This window comes from Rutidosis leptorrhynchoides, chromosome 4 (genome assembly GCF_046630445.1).
Source record: "Rutidosis leptorrhynchoides isolate AG116_Rl617_1_P2 chromosome 4, CSIRO_AGI_Rlap_v1, whole genome shotgun sequence".
NCBI lineage: Eukaryota > Viridiplantae > Streptophyta > Magnoliopsida > Asterales > Asteraceae > Rutidosis > Rutidosis leptorrhynchoides.
In genome coordinates, this window is record NC_092336.1 from 156287238 (window position 1) to 156307500 (window position 20263).

The 20263-nt window shown below is 34.1% G+C and overlaps 1 protein-coding gene across 1 annotated transcript in view; it reads left to right on the forward strand.

Annotated features, from left to right (window-relative positions):
• Positions 1-11475: 11475 nt before the first annotated feature.
• The window catches only part of LOC139841158 (uncharacterized), a 29054-nt gene continuing 20266 nt past the window's right edge, over positions 11476-20263 (forward strand). The window contains exons 1-4 of the mRNA XM_071831390.1: positions 11476-11561; positions 14605-14701; positions 18329-18382; positions 19239-19374. Of these exons, the coding sequence (XP_071687491.1) occupies positions 11476-11561; positions 14605-14701; positions 18329-18382; positions 19239-19374 (373 nt within the window). The remainder of the gene's footprint in view (positions 11562-14604; positions 14702-18328; positions 18383-19238; positions 19375-20263) is intronic.

Below are 20263 nucleotides of genomic sequence, written 5' to 3' on the forward strand. Positions count from 1 at the left end.
TTCATTTTCATCATTTTAATAGACCACAAGATTTTAAGTATTATAATAAACGTGCAGAAGTCCCATTCCAACTGCACAAACAAAATATCATTCATATGAAGAACACCTGGTGAGGATTCAAAATATAATAGTAACCATCTGTGCCGGTCTTTCACCCCACGGCTGAATACATGTGCCTTCAAAATATAGAACCTCTGTGCCGGTCTTTACTCCCCACGGCTGAACACATGTTTATAAAATATAGGACAACCGGTGCCAAAATGTCATAAATAATAAACCATCCATCCGACTCGGGAGCTCATACGCTCTAACGGAACCCGGGGGCTAATGCGTGTCATAATAATCAACCCCAATCCCAGATAATTCTATCATAGAATGCAGTTAAGGTACTTGTGTCTATTGCATCATTTATAAAAGCGCATGTATTCTCAGTCCCAAAAATGTAAAGAGTAAAAAGGGAATCAAATGAAACTCACCTAATGTATTTTGTAGTAAAAATACATATGACGACATTAAACAACTGAACAATGTAGGGTTGGCCTCGGATTCACGAACCTATATCATTTATATGTATATTAATACATATAATCGAAATCGAACAAGTTTATATATTATATCTTAAATTATATACTATATTTAATTAGTTTGTGTATATATTCATAATGATTAATATTTATATAGTTACATTAATATATACATATTTATATATATAATTTTTTAATGTTATATTTAAAAATTGATATTTTGTTATTTGTATGTATTTTATATGCAACTAATATTAATAGGTTTGATATATATAGTTATGTAATATTTTTAATATAATCATAGTATATGTAACTAGCATATTTCATGTACAAAATATTTATCAATTAAAAAAATAGTTTTTGATATTAATAATGATAATATTAATAATCATATTACATAATAATAATACTTATTTTGATAATGATATTAGTAATAACAATAATAATAATAATAATAGTAATAATACCTTAAATGATAAAATTACCAATACTAACTATATTAATAATACTTGTAAGACTAATGATAATAATAATAATAATAATAATAATAATAATAATAATAATAATAATAATAATAATGGTAATATTACTTATTAATAACTAAAATAATAATAATAATGGTAATCGTACAATAATTCTAATATAGTACCTACAACAATTAAAATAACAATAACAATTACAATAACAAATATAGTGACAACATAATAATAATAATAATAATAATAATAATAATAATAATAATAATAATAATAATAATAATAATAATAATAATAATAATAATAATAATAATAATAATAATGAAATTGATAATAATAAAGAACTACCTCCTTTTGAGTTTCTAAAACAATTAACTGCTCTTGCTGGGGTTTGAACCCACGACCTCTCGCTCAAGAAAAACCCTCCAGACGATGAATGGGTTTCTGGTCGGTTTTAAATAGAAACCGAAACATTATAGCAGTAACAGTGGTGGCTTCTTGGTGTTTGAATACATCAGAAAATAACAGAAGTGCTGCAGTGATTGTGGTGGTTTACGACCTAAACAGGAATAAAAAAACTGTAGCGGTGGTGGCGGCATAATACAGCAACAGTTCAGTGACTACAAGTTTATAAACACGGCAGTTTGTTTGATGGTTTTCAGACCGAATATTAAGAGTAGAACTCAACGAATAAGAGTGATTAATAGAAGGATATTTTAGGGGTGGTTTGGGTAGCGATCTGCAACAACCAAAAAGAATAATAGTTGCAACCTTAGCTGAAAAACAGAAGCTGGGTATCAGTTTTTGAACGGGTTTCGAGCAGTAGAAGCAACAATAGTAACAAGAGACGATGTAACAGTGGGAGTTGCAGGTTGTAGAAGTTAGTTGGTGATGGTTATCGAGCAGCCTGGGATTATTGGGGATGATCTTAACCGTAAAAGAATAACACATAAGTAAAAAGACGAGCACCGTAGCATTTAACGAGTGGGTTTCAATGAGTTTGATGGTTTGGGTTTTGGATGGCGTGAGGAAAGAAAACAGAAGGTTAACAACTGAAATTTGATGATTGAGTGTCGCTTTTGTTGAGTTAATGATGATTGTGGTGATAGACTTGAACGGAATACTCGGTGTTAGGTTGTGAATAAAATGGTTTTTAGTTTGATCAAATACAAAACCGGTTACAGAGAAATGATGTGGGTTTTGATTGAAAATAAAAAGGAAACAAGTGGGTTCCCTAATATCATGATTTAATTGGTTATCATATGGCAGAATCAAATCATCAAATATCAATTAGTCGTACAGACAAATAATAAAAAAAATAAGTGATATGGATTTCTAACTGAATTTGGATTAATCCTGTGTATAGATTCGATTTATAAAGACAAGAAACAAAATTCGTACTAGTATGATTGTGATAGAAAGTTGATTAAGAGTTCTTAGCTGATTGGTAACAATTCCATAAATAAAAGAATTATAAATAATAAATACTAATAATAATATAAATATATAAAAGATAAATGATTTCTATTAATACATATAATAATAAGAATAATAATATTTTTAGATTATATTATCTTTATAACAATAATAATAATAAATAATAAATAATAAATAATAATTATAGTAATAAATAATAATTCTAACATCATTGATAATAATAATAACTAATAACAATATTAACAATGATATTACTAATGATAATGATAATAAATTGTATTATTTTTATACTAATATTTATAATATTAATAATGGTTTAAATGATAATGGTATTTGAAAAAAATAAAATGATAATCTTAATTATAACTAAATCATAATTTTTACTACTAATTATGATAACAATAGTATTTGTGATATATATATATATATATATATATATATATATATATATATATATATATATAAATTTTCATATATCTATACATTATGTATTGGAACTAATAATATAACTAACACAAATATTAATATGAATATTAACAATAATATTATATCAACTTAAACTCATCAAACTTATATATATATATATATATATATACACTATATATATACACAATTATGTTTTAAATGTTTAGTATATACTTAATTATATATATTAAACAATTAACCTCAACATACATCATTATATATTTAAAATTTTGATAACGTTGGCAAATCAAGTTTGAATCATTTATATACAATGTACTAAAAATAACAAGCTTTAGTTATTTAAAGCTATTTTTCATAATAACTAAATTACTTAATAGTTCATTAATATAATTAATATAATTGTTTACATATATAATTATTTATATTTACTTTTCGGGTTACAATTAAAGGTCCGTGAATCGTCGAGATTAGTCAAAGGTCAAATGTATACATGAACACAGTTCAAAGTTTTTGAGACTTCAACATTACAAACTTTGCTTATCATGTCGAACTCATATAATGTTTAAAGTTTAAATTTGGTCGGAAATTCCCGGGTCATCACATCGTGTAGTTTGGATTCACAAATGACTCGTGTAGTTCGGTCATTCCTTCGGGATAGTGACTCTCGTGTAGTTCGGATTCACTAAGGCGCGTGTAGTTCGGCCGATCCCGATTGTTGTTGTGGTGAAGGTAGTGAGTCGCGTGTAGTTCGGATTCACTAAGGCGCGTGTGTTTTCGGCCAGCCTTCGGGTTGTGTGATCTATCGGTTGTTTTATACACCGATGGTGGGGTCGTAAGGACCATGATGTTTGATCTATTGGTTGTTTTATACACCAATGGTGGGGTCGTAAGGACCATGTTGTGGGAACTATCGGTTGTTTTATACGTCGATGGTGGGGTCGTGAGGACCATGTTGTATGATTAGTGAGGCGATAGCTGTGCTTCGCTCACGTGTTGTTACGGGTGTGACAATAGTCGATTTTGTACACCTTGAGATTTGTGTTTCCATAGTCGTTTTGGGCGCTATCGGTTTTAGCCGTTGGATTATGATGTTACAGTAGTTGCGTATTGGTCGTATTGCGCACTACAAGGGATGTTTAGTGATTGGTGTTATCCGTCAGGATTCGTTTGGTTCGGTCTTCATCGTCTCGGATTGTTGACCTTAGGTTGAGACTTGGTTGCTTTTAGCGTTGTACTCGGTAAGGGTGCGCTAAGGGGTTGATATCTCGGTACGATATTGGTTGAGTTTTCCCGATGTTAGGGAATGAGCATGGTTTTAGTGCTCGGATTGTGGATTTGATAAATCACGGGTGACGATTTAGTTGTTAAAGACAGTTCAGTGGGAAGAATTGCTTAGGAAAGTCGGTTGGGACTTAGGTTTGAGGACCGTGAAGTGTGGTCCATTTGGGTTCGTGACTAGGATCACGAGGACGTGATCGAATCTAAGTGGGGGAGAGTTGTAACACCCCGTTTTCCCCGTACATGACTTATAGGTGTAAAGTGTGCATACGACTAGTTTACGGATGGTTCAAGGCGTACTTGCATGTTGAAGTTAGTACGCGAGAAAAATGAATCAGGGAAAGCAGAGTGTCGCGGCGCGACAAATGGAGCCGCGGCGCGGCGTTTCGAAAGAATCCAGATCAGAAGCCTGATATAAAATGATCCCAGACCTAGTTCTAGGTCGTGGCGCGGCATACAGTGCGAACTGGCACCGGATTTTTGTAATTTTAAATGAAGTTCAAGGGCATTTTGGTATTTTCACGTTTGAGCCAGATTTGAGGCTTTAACCTCATCCACTCACTCATTTTCTTTATTTTCTTTTTCCTTTTCTTTCCTATTTTCCTCTCAAAACTTAAAATCCTCAAATGATTCGAGTGGGATTTTGGAAAGGAAGAAGCGGGTTTTGATCTTTGGCGTAGTCGACAAGTTTGTTCTCCTCATTCTTAGCTACACGGTGATACTAGTGGTAAACTCTAACTCTGAATTTCATTTTCGTGTTCATCATTCAAATTTGGGGCTTTTGATTGTATGATTCATAGGTGAAACCCATTTAGTTGTTAATTGGAGATTAACACCAATATTCGGGTTTATTGTTGTTAAAGGCGGGTTTTGGGTTGGTTAATGATTTAACCATGTTTAAGACTTTAGAATGGTGTATAATCACTAGTGTTAGTGATTATTGATGATTTGGAGACCTTTAGGGTTCTTGTGGTTGACTAATTTTGACTAGAGTCGAAATTAGGGTTTGTTGATGATTATAACCCAAATGTCGATTCGATGAGGTTTATAAACTTAAAATGGATTAAGTTGAAGTATGAAACCGGGTTAAATACGTTTTGGTGTCAAAACTTGTAAATGGGGAGATTTTGACCTTATTGGTCAAAATTAGGGTTTATGGGCGATTTTGAGAACGATAAGTGTTTAACACTTGTGTTCGGGTTTAATTGGCATGTTAGGACCATTTTCACTTGCGTTAGTGAATGTTGGTTAGTTTGGACATGGTTTGTGCTTGAAAGTGCCTTTGGGTCGAAATTGCACTAAGTGTCGAATTGGGTTGGTTTGTAAATCCATCCTAATTGTGTTGTTGTATTTGTGTTAATGGAATATGTACTTTCCATTGACGAGTTGCGGATTACTTGGAAGCATTTCTTCAAGGCGACAAGGTGAGTGTTAATATCCTATGTACATATGTATGTGTAGGATGGGTGCGGGTCGGGTGAAGTGGTTCTCGGTTATAGAGCTCACTTCACATATAGGTGGATTTGATGGACTTGTGTACATGTCCAATTGGCACGGTTGTGCGTTTTGGTTGACCACCTTTGGCGAGGTGCACACTTTATGTGTACATTATCACATGGGCTTGTGAGTGGAATAATTATATACGTATGTATATGAGTTATTTATTTGTGGGGTATGGGTTAAGTTCGATGTTGACGATACCATACCCTAGAGTACTTAGTTGTGTTGATGAGGGTTTAAAGTTCGGTGTTGACGATACCTTATATGTATGGAGTTAAAGTTCGATGTTGACGATGCCATACCACTATTGTAGTGATTTGATGAGGGATTAAAGTTCGATGTTGACGATACCTCATATGTGGGTTTTAAGTTCGATGTTGACGATACCACATTAAATGGGGCGGATGGGGTTTAAGTTCGATGTTGACGATACCATTCGCGGGGCTAGCCTTGAGATCATGAATACCAATGGATGTTGTGAACATCGATGTTTGTCGTATTATTGTATATATCTATATTAATGTATTGTTGTGGTGTAGCTAAACCTTCGAGTTAGCTTATTGGCGTTGTTCATATCATCGTTGGTGAACTTACTTTATCGTTGATGGTATTAGCTCGTTGCTTAGTGATTACGGTATGCTTAGACTAGCTTGCCTTTATGTTTGGATGCTCCGGTATGCGGTATTTGATTATTTGTGTGGCGTATCCATTTTATGCATATATATGTATGTAGTATATTTTCACTCACTAAGCGTTAGCTTACCCTCTCGTTGTTGATATTTTTATAGGTTCGCATGCTTGGCGGCTCGGGTAAGCTTGGGAATTAGAGATCTTGGCTAGGTTGCTTAGAAGATCTTGCTTTTGGACTTGATTAGGATTTGGGTAGCGTAGTCCCAAATCACCATGCTCGGTTTTGTGTAAACGTAACTAGTCGGGTCATAATGTTTATAACCGGTTTACGATTTAATTAATGAACCATTGTATTAAGGAGTTTAAATTATTAATGTATGTTTTAAGTTCGTTGAACTTACTTTGGTAACAAATATGTTTTGGAAATTGTGTAATGGGATCTAAAGTATTATTTAACTCGTATTAAAAGGAAAAAATTTTATGGGCCGGTTTTAATACGGGTTGGGTTGTTTCAAATTCCCTCCGTAATCTACGGGATCTTCTGTACTATATATAGCTATTCTATGTAAATAGAATATCATCCGATATCTGAAAATCATTTCATATCGAAAATTCTTTATCTAACCGTACAAGAAGAATTCTGCAACCAGTTCCAGTTCAAGTTCCTCGGATTCGATAGCTATTCTGATATGGATTTTCACTCGAGCTCCGAAAGCAGTGTAACCGGAATGGACCAACTAATCAGCCATCAGCAATTCTGGATGAATGGTGGAGGGGTTCGTAGTCAACTTAATCAATAGAGATGAGTAGAAGGTGATCCATTCCACCCACCAACCATATTGACCTATTGACAAAGAACCTGAAGCACTTACCGGCGCACCTATTTGGAACACCATTTTCACCCTCATTTCCAGAATAGCTCGCAACGATTACCAAATATCTACCATTCTAAACCTTATTCATCCGTTCATTTCAACCGACAATCATCTCGGAGTATTAGATTCGTGCTCGAGTAGTGACTTTGGAAAATATGGTGCAAAACTTACCAGCTTCAGCAGTATCACCGACACCAACAGCACCACCAACAACCACACCAGTACCACCAACAACCTAAGTTTCAACATCACACGCCTCAACATCTCATTCTATACCTCGAGCATAATCATCGTTCTACGTATCGTTCTACATCATTTATCTTCGTTCTACCTGGCAATTATATAATCTCTAAAGTTTTAGAGATTATGTATTTTAGTTCTAACGGTTAATTAAATGAGATTAATACCTTATTGACTCATTAAATCCATGATTATATCTGAAGAAAATATATATGTATATATATTTTCATAAAGATTGTAATTAAAAATTCTCTTGTACAAACTGTTAATGGTGAAAATATTTTAACGGGTAGGTAATACTCGAAGAATATTTAGATTTCACATTAATAAGTTACACTGTACATTCTTCAAATCCGATTCAACAGTTATTTGCTATCCTATATACAACCACAGATATACGTATTCGTTCACCAAAGAATAACCATTTTCATTCCAATTCAATTTCAATATACAAGTTTCTACCGATCAAAATTCAAGTCAAGATTTGACAAGTGGCATAATGAAGAAAATAATGAATAAACTAAAATTGATTAGTAACTAATTAATTAACTACGTAAAATTTTCTTCATCATCTTCAGATCTTAGATATTTTAAAATTCTAAGATTATATATTGGACTATTGGACTATTAACCTTGGACAATAAAAAAGTATTAAAAGAGTAGGAAATGTTAATTACAACACATTTTAATTTAAGATATCATTAATAAGTTACATCTACTACAGTTAAATAATTTCTCAAGTTGACACTTGATTTCATCTTAAACATCCTTTGTATCTTGACGATTACGATCAGCGTTTAATCATCTAAAAACACAATTCTCTTGAAACCACCTTGGTTTGATAACCGATGATTCAGATATGGAAGCATTAAATGTAGAGGAAACAGCAAAATTGTAGATGATCTAAACGACCAAAAGTTTAATGATAAAGAAGGGAGTGTTGGGAACGCTAGATAGAAAATTTGGTACTGAAAAACGGATTGAGCAAACCATGAAGGAGATCAAGGACAAATACAAGGACCAAACCCTATTTTCAAAGAACCTAGATAATTCTGTATCCGATGAAATCCTTAGAAAATATCTTAATCCGAAGTCATGTTAAAATCTTGCAGAATATCTTTCTTCATCAACCTTCGAACTTTGAAATTCCAAAATATCATCATAAATATCTTCGATATTTCTGAGGATATTTTCATAAATATTCTCGTCCAAAATTATATACCTCTTCGTGCTTTCTGTATTCCATTATATTGGAAACTTCTATAAAATCTAAATATAAATTACGAATGAATTCTCGAGTAGTGTTGGGAATTGAAGCATGAGTTAGTATAATATAATGACGCCCGGCCAACGTGATTATACTACAGTAAGTCATTCTGAGTTTCTAATAGGACGTGATGATTCACAGATCATAACGTCATCATGTGCCATGTTACACGACTCTTACATTCTACCTAATCTCCAAACATATCGAAAACATATCTTCCTGATAGTTCTATCTTTTCTCTTGAATTCTGGTAATTTAACCTATCAAGATCATGCTATTACAAATTTCTCTTTTAGAACATTAGTCACGTTCATTAAAAACCCCATATCTACGAATTCTGGACCATTACTTGCTTTATTTAATGTCGGGAAGAGAAAACAAAAGCATGGAGCTCCGAAATATAAAGGAGAATATAAAGCCCGATAACAACACATAAATTACAAACCGTGTATATCAATGTTTATCGCAACATAAAGACACGGGAGAATTAAAAACACTATAACCCCAAGGGCGAAGTAGAAGAGAACAGATTCCTCTGGTGGAAGTTGGAAAATGAGAATGATTGTTGCGATAGTCAGGATAAGGAAAAGGATCAGAACTGGATTAAGCATTTTTACAATCTTTTGGAAGTATGAATTGAAGAAGAAAATATACGAGTAATGAAAAGAATGGAACGGAGGAGATTAATTTATAGCGAATTATCAGACATAGCAATCGAGGCCGATTGACTGCATTTAATCAAAGAGGATCCTAATTTCCTTACTTACCGAAGAATCAAATCTTATATAGATTACGAAGATAATATTTAGATTCCTCGAATTCCAGAAATCCACTGTGACTACGTCAAAAGTTAAATCTCTATCTCAATCTTTTGTGACAGCTTCACTCGTACACTTAACATAATCGAATCGTTTTATCTATATTAACTAATATGATAAAACTATATTTATCAACTCATTTTCGTCATGAAAACATTTTTGTTGTTAGCCATGACGACCTCACTCAAATTTCGGGACGAAATTTCTTTAAAGGGTAGGTACTGTGACGACCCGGAAATTTTCGACCAAATTTAAACTTAATCTTTATATGATTTCGACACGATAAGCAAAGTCTGTAATGTTGAGTCTCGAAAACTTTGGAACTATGTTCATATATTCAATTACCCTTCAACTATTCCCAACGATTCACGAACAATTATATTTAACTTGATGTGCATATATAATTATATATAAATATTAATTGAAGATGTTAACAAAGTATTAAATGTATAATACTTTACATAAACGTAATTGTCTCGATATATGTTTAATATATTTATCGACGAAATTAAAAGATAATATCAAATGATTGAATTATCAGATACATTATGATATGATTAGGTGTCTCGATTGTGAGGTCCACATTGATCTGAGAAATCTTTTCTTTCCTTTTAACGGTATTCAGAATAATTGGTAAAGTGATCTGCAAGTAGGAACAAAATGTCAATTAACGAGAGTTAGACAAAAATTAGTGGAGATTCTTGCTTGACTTTCAATGTGTGCTTTACAAAATTTCCTCGTGTCTTTTGATGCGTTAATTATTCAGCATTCATAATTATTATTATAATGTATTATATAAATACTAAATATTCAATAAATGTTATCATATAATCTATGATATAAAAATATTACATAATTAATAAATTGTGATATTAATATATTAAATGTAATTAAAAGTTAAAATATAATCATTATATTAATAATATTATTATTTCTTTTATTATTAATATCGATATTAGTATTATTAATATTATTAATTTAATATATAATATATAAATAGGAATCTGATACATTTAAATTGGCATATTATTATTATTATTACTAATGTCATTAATATCATTGTTATTAGAGATAGTAGTAAAATTATAATTTTTGATTATTATGATTGTTGTTATTATTATAAAATAATACAAATTACTATTTGTTACCATTAATAATATTATTATTATCATTTTTGTAATAAATATATTCATTATTATTATTTAATATTATTATTAATATAAATATAATTATAATTTTGATTATCAATATTATTATTATTATTATACCTATTATTATCATTAGTATTTTGATTATTTCTAATATTATTAATTGTATTATTATTAATATATTTATATTTATTTATTATTAATATTGAATATAAATTATATATACATACATGTAATGTATCTGATGTATATCACTCTCCATCTGTTATAAATCAAAATCAGATTTAATTTTTTATTATTTCCGCTGTTCTTCCTCCACGGGTGTCGACTTTAATCTTCACAAGAAAACAACCTTCAATCAAATCTCGTTGTTACATCAATCGACCGCTTGCACGTTATATATCTAGCCACTTCTGTTTGAAGAATCAAGGAGAAATTCACAGAAGCAACCAAATTTTCTTTTCACAACCTGTTTTAATCCATAATCCACTTTCGAATCAAACACCAAAATCTAATGATGCATAGTTGTTATGAATCATCTAGTGAAGCTCTTTATAAATTTTCAAGCTTCAGTTTGCCTAATTGATTGTTAAATCGATAGTCAAAGATTTATGGCAAAAAGTCAAACCGGTATTCTTCAATCAAATTGGGAAATTTGAGGTCGTTTCAGGTTTTAATTATGGGTGACGAGCATTTGACGAGTGATTTATAACAATTTTTATGTTGGGATTAAAGCATGAAATGCTCGAACTTGATGAATCGAATTTAAAGGTTGTATGTGTTCATCCCTGTTCTATTCTGTTACAGATATATATGTATATGTATTTTTAAATTGGGCAACCCACACACTTAAATGATGACTGGCGATGATGATGAACTCTTGTTAATCTGGGTCGAATTCAATACAACTTCCCTAAGTTGTCACAAACCTTCTACTCTATGGTTAGTGTGCTACTGCTGTTATGTGACTGTTTGAACCAAACAAAACCAAACACATTCACAGTCATAACCATAAACCATCAGGTTTCTTGTTTTAGTTCTTGAAAGACTAAACCCAAATACCATCCAATAACTGAATTCGTATGTTTCTGTTCGATTAAAATTCCTAAACCCACGACAGTTCTGCATATTACTACTGCTATTCCAAAATATTCTGTTACGCTGTAAACTGCAGCTGCAGTTGTTTTTCTGTTTCAGTCTACGAACAAACCAAACAACCATTTAACTGCTACACTATTTATTTCTGTTTCTGTTTGAACTTTAAATGAAGAAGACGAGGGAATAGTGAAGGTTGCCCTAATTTTGGTTGGTGTTGTAAGTCCTTTTATGTTTCTGCTTCTAATGCCATCGAAACTTCTTGTTACCAGACCCAAGAACCATGGTCGGTTGATACTATTATTTATTTTCGATTGTTGTGGAGTCAGACAAAGCCAAATTATACACGTACACAATCTAAATCTAATTGTTACCAGATCTTAATGGGCTACTAGGAATTCCATATTGGGCCGTGTTCCAAATTGTTTTTCTATTGGGCAAAACCCATCACACACACTTGTTTCAAATGATGATGATATTATGAAGATTAGATTAGTAATTAGGTTAAGAATGATGATTAGGTTATGATTATGACAAAGAATTAATGAAGGGATGGGTTGTTAAAGCATGAAGATGATGATCATCATAAGATGATCGATGATAAAGAAGCATAAGAATTATGATGATGATGATGTTAGATTAGTTAAGGTAATAATATAGACGATTAGATTGTGGTTATGTTTATGAAAGGATGTTGATACGCGAACAAAGATTTTGAGACGGTATTGATAATAATAAAGATGATGATCACGAGTTATGATGATGAAGTCGATAATATGGTAATGTTATTATGATGAGTATGATTACGGTGATGAAGTTGTTAAATAGGTTTTGATTTAATGAAGAAGAAAAAGAAATAGATATGGGTTAAATAAAAATTGAGTTACGAATGAAAACAGAAAAGTATCAGTAGAACAGTTGGTTAAGGTGTGTTATCCGGTTAGCGGGAGGTCGCGAGTTCAAACCCGGACTTGGGCATTTTTAAGGGCTACTTCTTCGAGGTAGTATTACTATTACCATTATTATTATTGTTATTATTATTATTATTATTATCTTATCATTATTAGTATTAATATAAGTATTATTATTATTAATACTATCATTTTATGTATTAATAAAATAAGTATCATTGTTATTTTTACCATTTTTATTATCAGTATTATTATTATTATTCGTATCATATTTTTATTATTATTATTATTATTATCATAAGTATTAATATTATTATTAGTAGTATTATTATCATTATAATTATTAATATAAATATAAATATAAATATTAGTATTATTATTATTATTAGTAAAATCATTATTTTTTTATATAGTTATTATTATTAGGATTCATTATTGTTAAAATTATCATTTTATTATTATTATCAATATCATTTTATCAAATAACGATTAATTATAAAACCATATTTACTACATATCACATAACTATATTAATACTTTTATAATAAATATTAATAAATGTAATTAATTAGGTTATTAATAAAACACATAATTAAAATAACAATTAATTCACTAATAATACATAAATTTGTTCGATTACCATTATATGTGTTAATATATATACAAATGATATAGGTTCGTGAATCCGAGGTCAACCCTGCATTGTTCAGTTCTGTCGTATGCATATTTTTACTACAAAATATCGTATTGTGAGTTTCATTTGCTCCCTTTTTAAATGCTTTTGCAATATATATTTTTGGGACTGAGAATACATGCGCTGCTTTTATAAATGTTTTACGAAATAGACACAAGTAATCGAAACTACATTCTACGGTTGGATTATCGAATCGAATATGCCCCTTTTATTAGCTTGGTAGCCTAAGAATTGGTGTTTATTATAATTGCCACCAATTGACGCGAATCCTAAAGATAGATCTATGGACCTCGACAAGTCCCATTCGGGTTACGAATGCTTTAGTACTTCGATTATCATATCCGATGAGAGTCCCGGAATGATGGGGATATTCTATATGCATCCTGTTAGTTTGGTTATCAAGCGTTCACCATATGAATGAATTTTAATTCGCGGGTTACGCGTGTCATTATGTACTCGGGGTACGTGTACAATTAAATTTCTGAAATCTTGTGGTCTATTAAAATGATGGAAATGAATGTTCACGATAAACTAATGAACTCACCAACCTTTTGGTTGACACTTTAAAGCTTGTTTATTCTCAGGTATGAAAGAAATCTTCCGCTGTGCATTTGCTCATTTTAGAGATATTACTTGGAGTCATTCATGACATATTTCAAAAGACGTTACATTCGAGTCATTGAGTTCATCAAGATTATTATTAAGTCAATTATAGTTGGATATATTATGAAATGGTATGCATGCCGTCAACTTTCGATGTAATGAAAGTTTGTCTTTTTAAAAACGAATGCAATGTTTGTAAAATGTATCATATAGAGGTCAAGTACCTCGCGATGTAACCAAATGTAATGTATTCGTCCAGATGAATTAGGACGGGTCTCTACATTTGACGGGTGAAGCATCGAGGTGTTATGATGCCACCCGGGGTGAAGCATCGAAGTGTTAAGATGCCACCCGGGGGTTAGTGATACACAGTGTTAAGTACGCTAACGGATGTTGTGAACACCGATGGTCTTTCGCGAGCACCATTCCCTTTTATGATTGGTTAACCATGGTTATGTGTTGTAGTGTAACATATTATATTATTCGGGTTATATGCTATTTTTTGTGCTAGCTTGCGGTATGGGAGTTTAGCATTATACCTTGCGATGGTATGCTATTTAAATTGCTAGCGTGTATGAGGTAGTTGTGTAAGTGATTGCATGTAAGTAGGTTATATATGTATGTGTACATTTATTGTATTCACTAAGCGTTTTGCTTACCCTCTCGTTGTTTACCTTTTTAGGCTCCGGTGTGAACAAAGACAAGGGTATTCGTTTGGATTAGAGATCTCACACCTCATTATGACAGTGGACGCTTTTGGATTTTGGCCTAGGTGTGGGGTAATTTAGTCCCAAACACCATGCTCGTTAAATGTTTGAAAATTAAACTAGTTGGGTCAAAATTGCTACATTAATGTATTTAACGCGTCGTTGGAGTCCCAGGGGTCGTTGTGCCCATTTTGTTGTATAAACACTTTTATTTTATGAATCAAATGTACTTGGTGTCTTTAGCACATGTTGTTGAGTATGCGGTTTGGGTTAACACTTAATAAAAACTGAAACAACATTTCCTAGGTACAGGAGCGCCGCTTTTGTATCAAAAGCGCCGGTCCTGGTCAGTCTTTTGTGGAGTTTTTCAACAAGCAATAGAAGCGCCGCTCTTGGAGTCAAAAGCGCCACTTTTGGGTCTTCAAAAGCGCCGCACTTGGTTTTGGTGCGCCGCTCCTGTGCTTTTAAAAAAAATCGCCAGTTTTAATTAAACGGTTCTAAGTCGTTTCAAGTGGTATCAGAGCATGGTCTAAGGGATTTAAGCGACTTGAGATAGGTGCCTAGACTTAGACTTTATTTGTGTATGCGTTTATGCGGGACTTGTAGGAGATGGATCGGACCGGGTTTGGTTAGTGCCTAGGCTTAGGTGAACTAACCTTGTGATAATTGTTTTGTATTGTGTTTGCAATCGTCAAGCGAGATAGACGTTGTACTGGCAAGTTGATGCAACGTGCTCGCGTAACAATGACTAGCTACCATTGTTACGGGTTCAAATCGTGTCAAACAAGCAATGTACGATGAGTATTGAGAAAGATGGGGCGGTATGGTGTACGTATGTCGTTTCCTTTTGTTTCGTTGTTTAACCTATTCCGTTTTATAGAATGAAAATGAGAAACGGGCATGATACCGATAACGGAGGTACGAGCGAAGACTCCGAGTTCACGGCCAAGGTTGAGGCCATCTTGCAAAAGCATCATGCGACTTTTCTAGCGGATGTTAAGAATATGTTCCTAGAGTCGGTTGACAGCAAGTCACCGATCTAATCAAGGAACAAGATAATGCTATTGTTCACGGCGATAATGTTGGAAGGCGAGACTTCCACTATAAGAATTTCAAGGATGCTTAACCTCCCACCTTTGATGGTGAGCGAGACCCGCTCAAGAGCGCTCGTTGGGTCTCTGATATGGAGGGGGCCTTTCGCACTAGTGAATGCCCTCTTGATAAAAAGACGAGGTATGGAAGTAGCATGTTGAGGGGTGATGCCCAGTTGTGGTGGGACACAAAAATTTGACTTTACGGGGAAGAGCAAACTATGAGTTTGACGTGGGACGAGTTTAAGGCGGAATTTTTCAAAGAGTACCGAACTTCGGCCGATCTTTCGAGGCTTAAGGACGAGTTGCGTACTTTGAAACAAGGGTCAATGGATTTGAACACTCTCAAGTTCACTTTCTTATCGAAGACCCAATTTTACCCGGAGTATGTCGGGAATGATCATATGTTGAAGGAAGAGTTCTATCGAACTTTGAATGACAACTATCAAGAGAAGATTAGTAGGAACTCGGTGAAAACTTTTGATGAGTTTTTTGACATAGCTAAGGTTTTCGAGTCGCTTGTTCCGAAAAAGAGTGACTTCGCCTTTAGCAAACGAAAATTTGAAGCTACTAGTCATTCTAACAAGAAGAGTAGGGGTGCGACCGAGAGCGTCGGTAGTGTGAATAAGGGTGCTTCCGGGGGATTTTCTTATACGTGCTTCAATTGTGGACAAAAGGTTCATATGGCTCGTGATTCCCCGAACCCACCTTCCAAAAATAAAGTCACGTGTTTTAATTGTCAAAAGGAAGGACACCGAAAGTCAGAGTGTCCCGATTTTCCGAAATGATTAAGTTAAGTGACTAGAGCAAGCGGCGGGTACGGCTAGGGGACGAAATTATTTGATGATCAATGACGAAGCCAAACAATCCAATGAAGTCGTCTAAGGTACTTTCATGGTTAACTCTAATCCGGCAAGGATACTATTTGATAGCGGTGCTAATTTATCGTTTGTGTCTCTGAGCTTTGTGCCTAAGCTTAAGAGACTGCTAGCTAAGTTAAATCATCCAGTAGAAGTAGAAATAGCGGATGGCAAGACGGTGCTAGTGGTTGATGTGTGTAAAAATTGTAATGTTGTGTTTGGTGCCGAAACCTTTAAAATCGATCTTATCCCGATGACGTTGGGTGAGTTTGATATCATTGTTGGTATGGATTGACTCCATCGTTATAGGTCTGATATTACATGCCATGAAAAGTTTATTCGTGTGAAGGCCCCAAGTGGGGGAGAGCTAATTATTCATGGTGATAAGCGGAGAAGACTTGTGCCATTGTGCACTTATGCACGGGCACATCGTTTTCTTAGTAGTGGTGGCATGGCTTTTCTTGCCCATGTAGTTGATACTCGCAAAGAGCCACCATCCATTCGTGAAATTCCGGTGGTTAATGAATTCGAAGACGTTTTTTCGGAGGAATTACCGGGTGTTCCTACGGAAAGACAAGTCGAATTTCGCATTGAGTTGGTTCCGGGGGCTACTCCCATTGCTAAAACTCCTTATCATTTAGCGCCAACGGAAATGCAAGAGTTATTGAATCAAACCCAAGAGTTGCTTGAAAAGGGTTTCATCCGACCGAGTGCTTCGCCATGGGGTGCTCCAGTTTTGTTCGTGAAAAAGAAGGACGGTACTATGCGGATGTCGAGGAACCGGTGGCTATCCTTGATGAAAAGGTTAAAACATTGCGTAACAAAGAGATGTGGACTTTCAAAGTCTAGTGACATCATCGAAAGGTTTCTAAGTTTAAGTGGGAATCTGAAGAGTTTGTTTTAGTGTATCTTCATGCTTGTCATGCGGCTTGGATCGCGAGGACGCGCTCCGATTCAAGTGGGGGAGAGTTGTAACGACCAAAAATAACAAGAAAGGGCACTAGGAGCGCTGCTCCTAGGTTCAGGAGCGCCGTTCCTGGACGGGGAAAAGATTGGGACTTTTCATTAAATTGTAAATATGAAGGGCATTTTGGTATTTTCACTTATTGGACAAATTTAAGACCACAAGATCAGATCTAGAGTTCAATTTACTCCATTTTCACCTACCTTATCCTTTCCATTTCAATTTGAGAGAGAGAAAGGGTTTCTTGTTTGAGAAAGCTCAAATCAAGGAGGAAGAAGTTTGATTCGGGTCAAAGTTCGAGTATTAAAGTTGTTCATCTAGTCACTAGCTACGTTTTGATTGTGGTGGTATGTCCTAAACTTAATTTTATTTACTTTGATTTGTTTGAGGGTTAGGGTTTGGGTCTATGGTGAACATAAAACCCATTTGTTGGTGATTTGGAGGTTTTTGAGTAAGATTGAGTCATAAGAACCCAATAATGACTAACTTAGGGTTTTGAGGTGATGATTTGTGTTTATGGGTCTTAAATGATTAGTCAATCACTAGCACACTTTGTGTTAAAGTGAATGGGTGTTATTTGGGTGGTGGATGACCCAAATGGGCGTGCTGACCTTGAAATGGGTCAAATGAGTCTTGGGTGACCTAAGTTGCCTAATGAGTGTGAAAATACACTAACCTTGTGCAAATGGGTCACATTTGTACTATGGGTCAAATGACACTAGAATGGTTAGTGAGTGGATTGACCAACTTGATTGTATGATTGATTTTGTGCATAATGTAATAGGTACATTACATTAAGGGTTGCGAGCTTGGTCTATTATTCACCGAAGACGTTAAGGTGAGTGGAATAATTATACGTGTATGTATATGACGTATTTATTTGTGTAGCGTGAGATGCGAAGTGTTGAAGTGTTAAGAGACCACATTTCACGTGACGAGTGAAGTGTCGAAGTGTTAAGGCACCACTATGGGAAGTTTGATGAGTGAAGCATCGAGGTGTTAAGATGCCACCCGGGGTGAAGCATCGAGGTGTTAAGATGTCACCCGGGGGTTAGTGATACGCAGTGTTAAGTACGGTAATGGATGTGCGAACTCCGATGGTCTTTCGTCAGCACCATTCCATTGTACGATTGCTTAACCATGGTTATGTGTTGTAGTGTAGCATATTATATTATTCGGGTTATATGATATTGTTTGTGCTAGCTTGCGGTATGGGTGTTTAGCGTTATACCTTGTGATGGTATGCTATTTAAATTGCTAGAGTGTATGAGGTAGTTATGTAAGTGATTTCAAGTAAGTAGGTTATATATGTATGTGTATAATTATTGCATTCACTAAGCGTTTTGCTTACACTCTCGGTGTTTACCTTTTTAGGCTCCGACGTGGACAAAGGCAAGGGTATTCGTTTGGATTAGAGATCTCCCAACTCATTATGACAGTGGACGCTTTTGGATTTTGGCCTAGGTGTGGGGTAGTTTAGTCCCAAACACCATGCTCATTAAATGTTTGAAAATTAAACTATTTGTGTCAAAATTGCTACATTAATGTATTTAACGGGTCGTTGGAGTCCCAGGGGTCGTTGTGCCCATTTTGTTGTATAAACACTTTTATTTTATGAATCAAATGTACTTGGTGTCTTAGCACATGTTGTTGAGTATGATGTTTGGTTTAACACTTAATAAAAACTAAAACAGCATTTCCCAGGTACAGGAGTGCCGCTTTTGTATCAAAAGTATCGCTCCTGGTCAGACTTTTGTGGAGTTTTTCAACAGGCGGTAGAAGTGCCACTCCTGGAGTCAAAAGCGTCGCTTCTGGGTCTTCAAAAGCGCTGTACTTGGTTTTGGTGCGCCGCTCCTGTACTTTTAAAAATAAAATTGGCCGATTTTAATTAAACAGTTCTAAGTCGTTTCATCTGCTTGTACTCTCACGAACAAGTCTTCATTAATCTGCCTATCTTCTCTTGTAACAGACAGAAACCTGGGCTAGATGTAAGATGACATTTTTGCCCTTAAGTTTATATTTGTGAATGTATGTGTTTTTATATTAATTATATGTTTAGTGTTGTCTGTTCACTTGATTAAGACTAGTTTGTGACAAGGTTCACATAACGGGTTTGTTTATTTAATTTAGACTCCGTTAGGGCCACCTAATGAAATACGTAAGATATTAGTTAACTGGTAAATACCCGTGTGGCATGGAGTATTGTTTTAAACACCCTTATATGGGTAGTGAGCTGCAACTTCTTTTTGTTTCTAGATTTTTCTTCACCAAACACGGTACCTAACATTTCACCATCTCAAACCCTAATTCTCTAATCTTGATTTGGTTACTGATTCGTGTGTTAAATTTGATCCTTATGTTGTTTGTGATTCGAACAAGGTAAGAATCGTTCGCTTTCGTGTCAAAATATGTGATTAAATGGGTTTTTTGGTTAGGTTTTGTATAAAGTGAAGTTTTGGTCAAAATCTTGTGTTTTGTATGATGTTTTGATGTAAGACATTTACAAATAAGTTCATTTACATGTGGTGTATGTTTTCTGTGCTAATTATGGTGTCAAAACATGTGGAAATCGAGATTTGAGAATTTTTAGTGTAGAGACCCGTCCTAATCCACCTGGACGAAGTCTTCAACATTTGGTTCCATTGCGAGGTACTGACCTAAATATGCCATGAACGACTCCATGAAATATCCTTAAAATGAGCCTAATGCACAGCGGAAG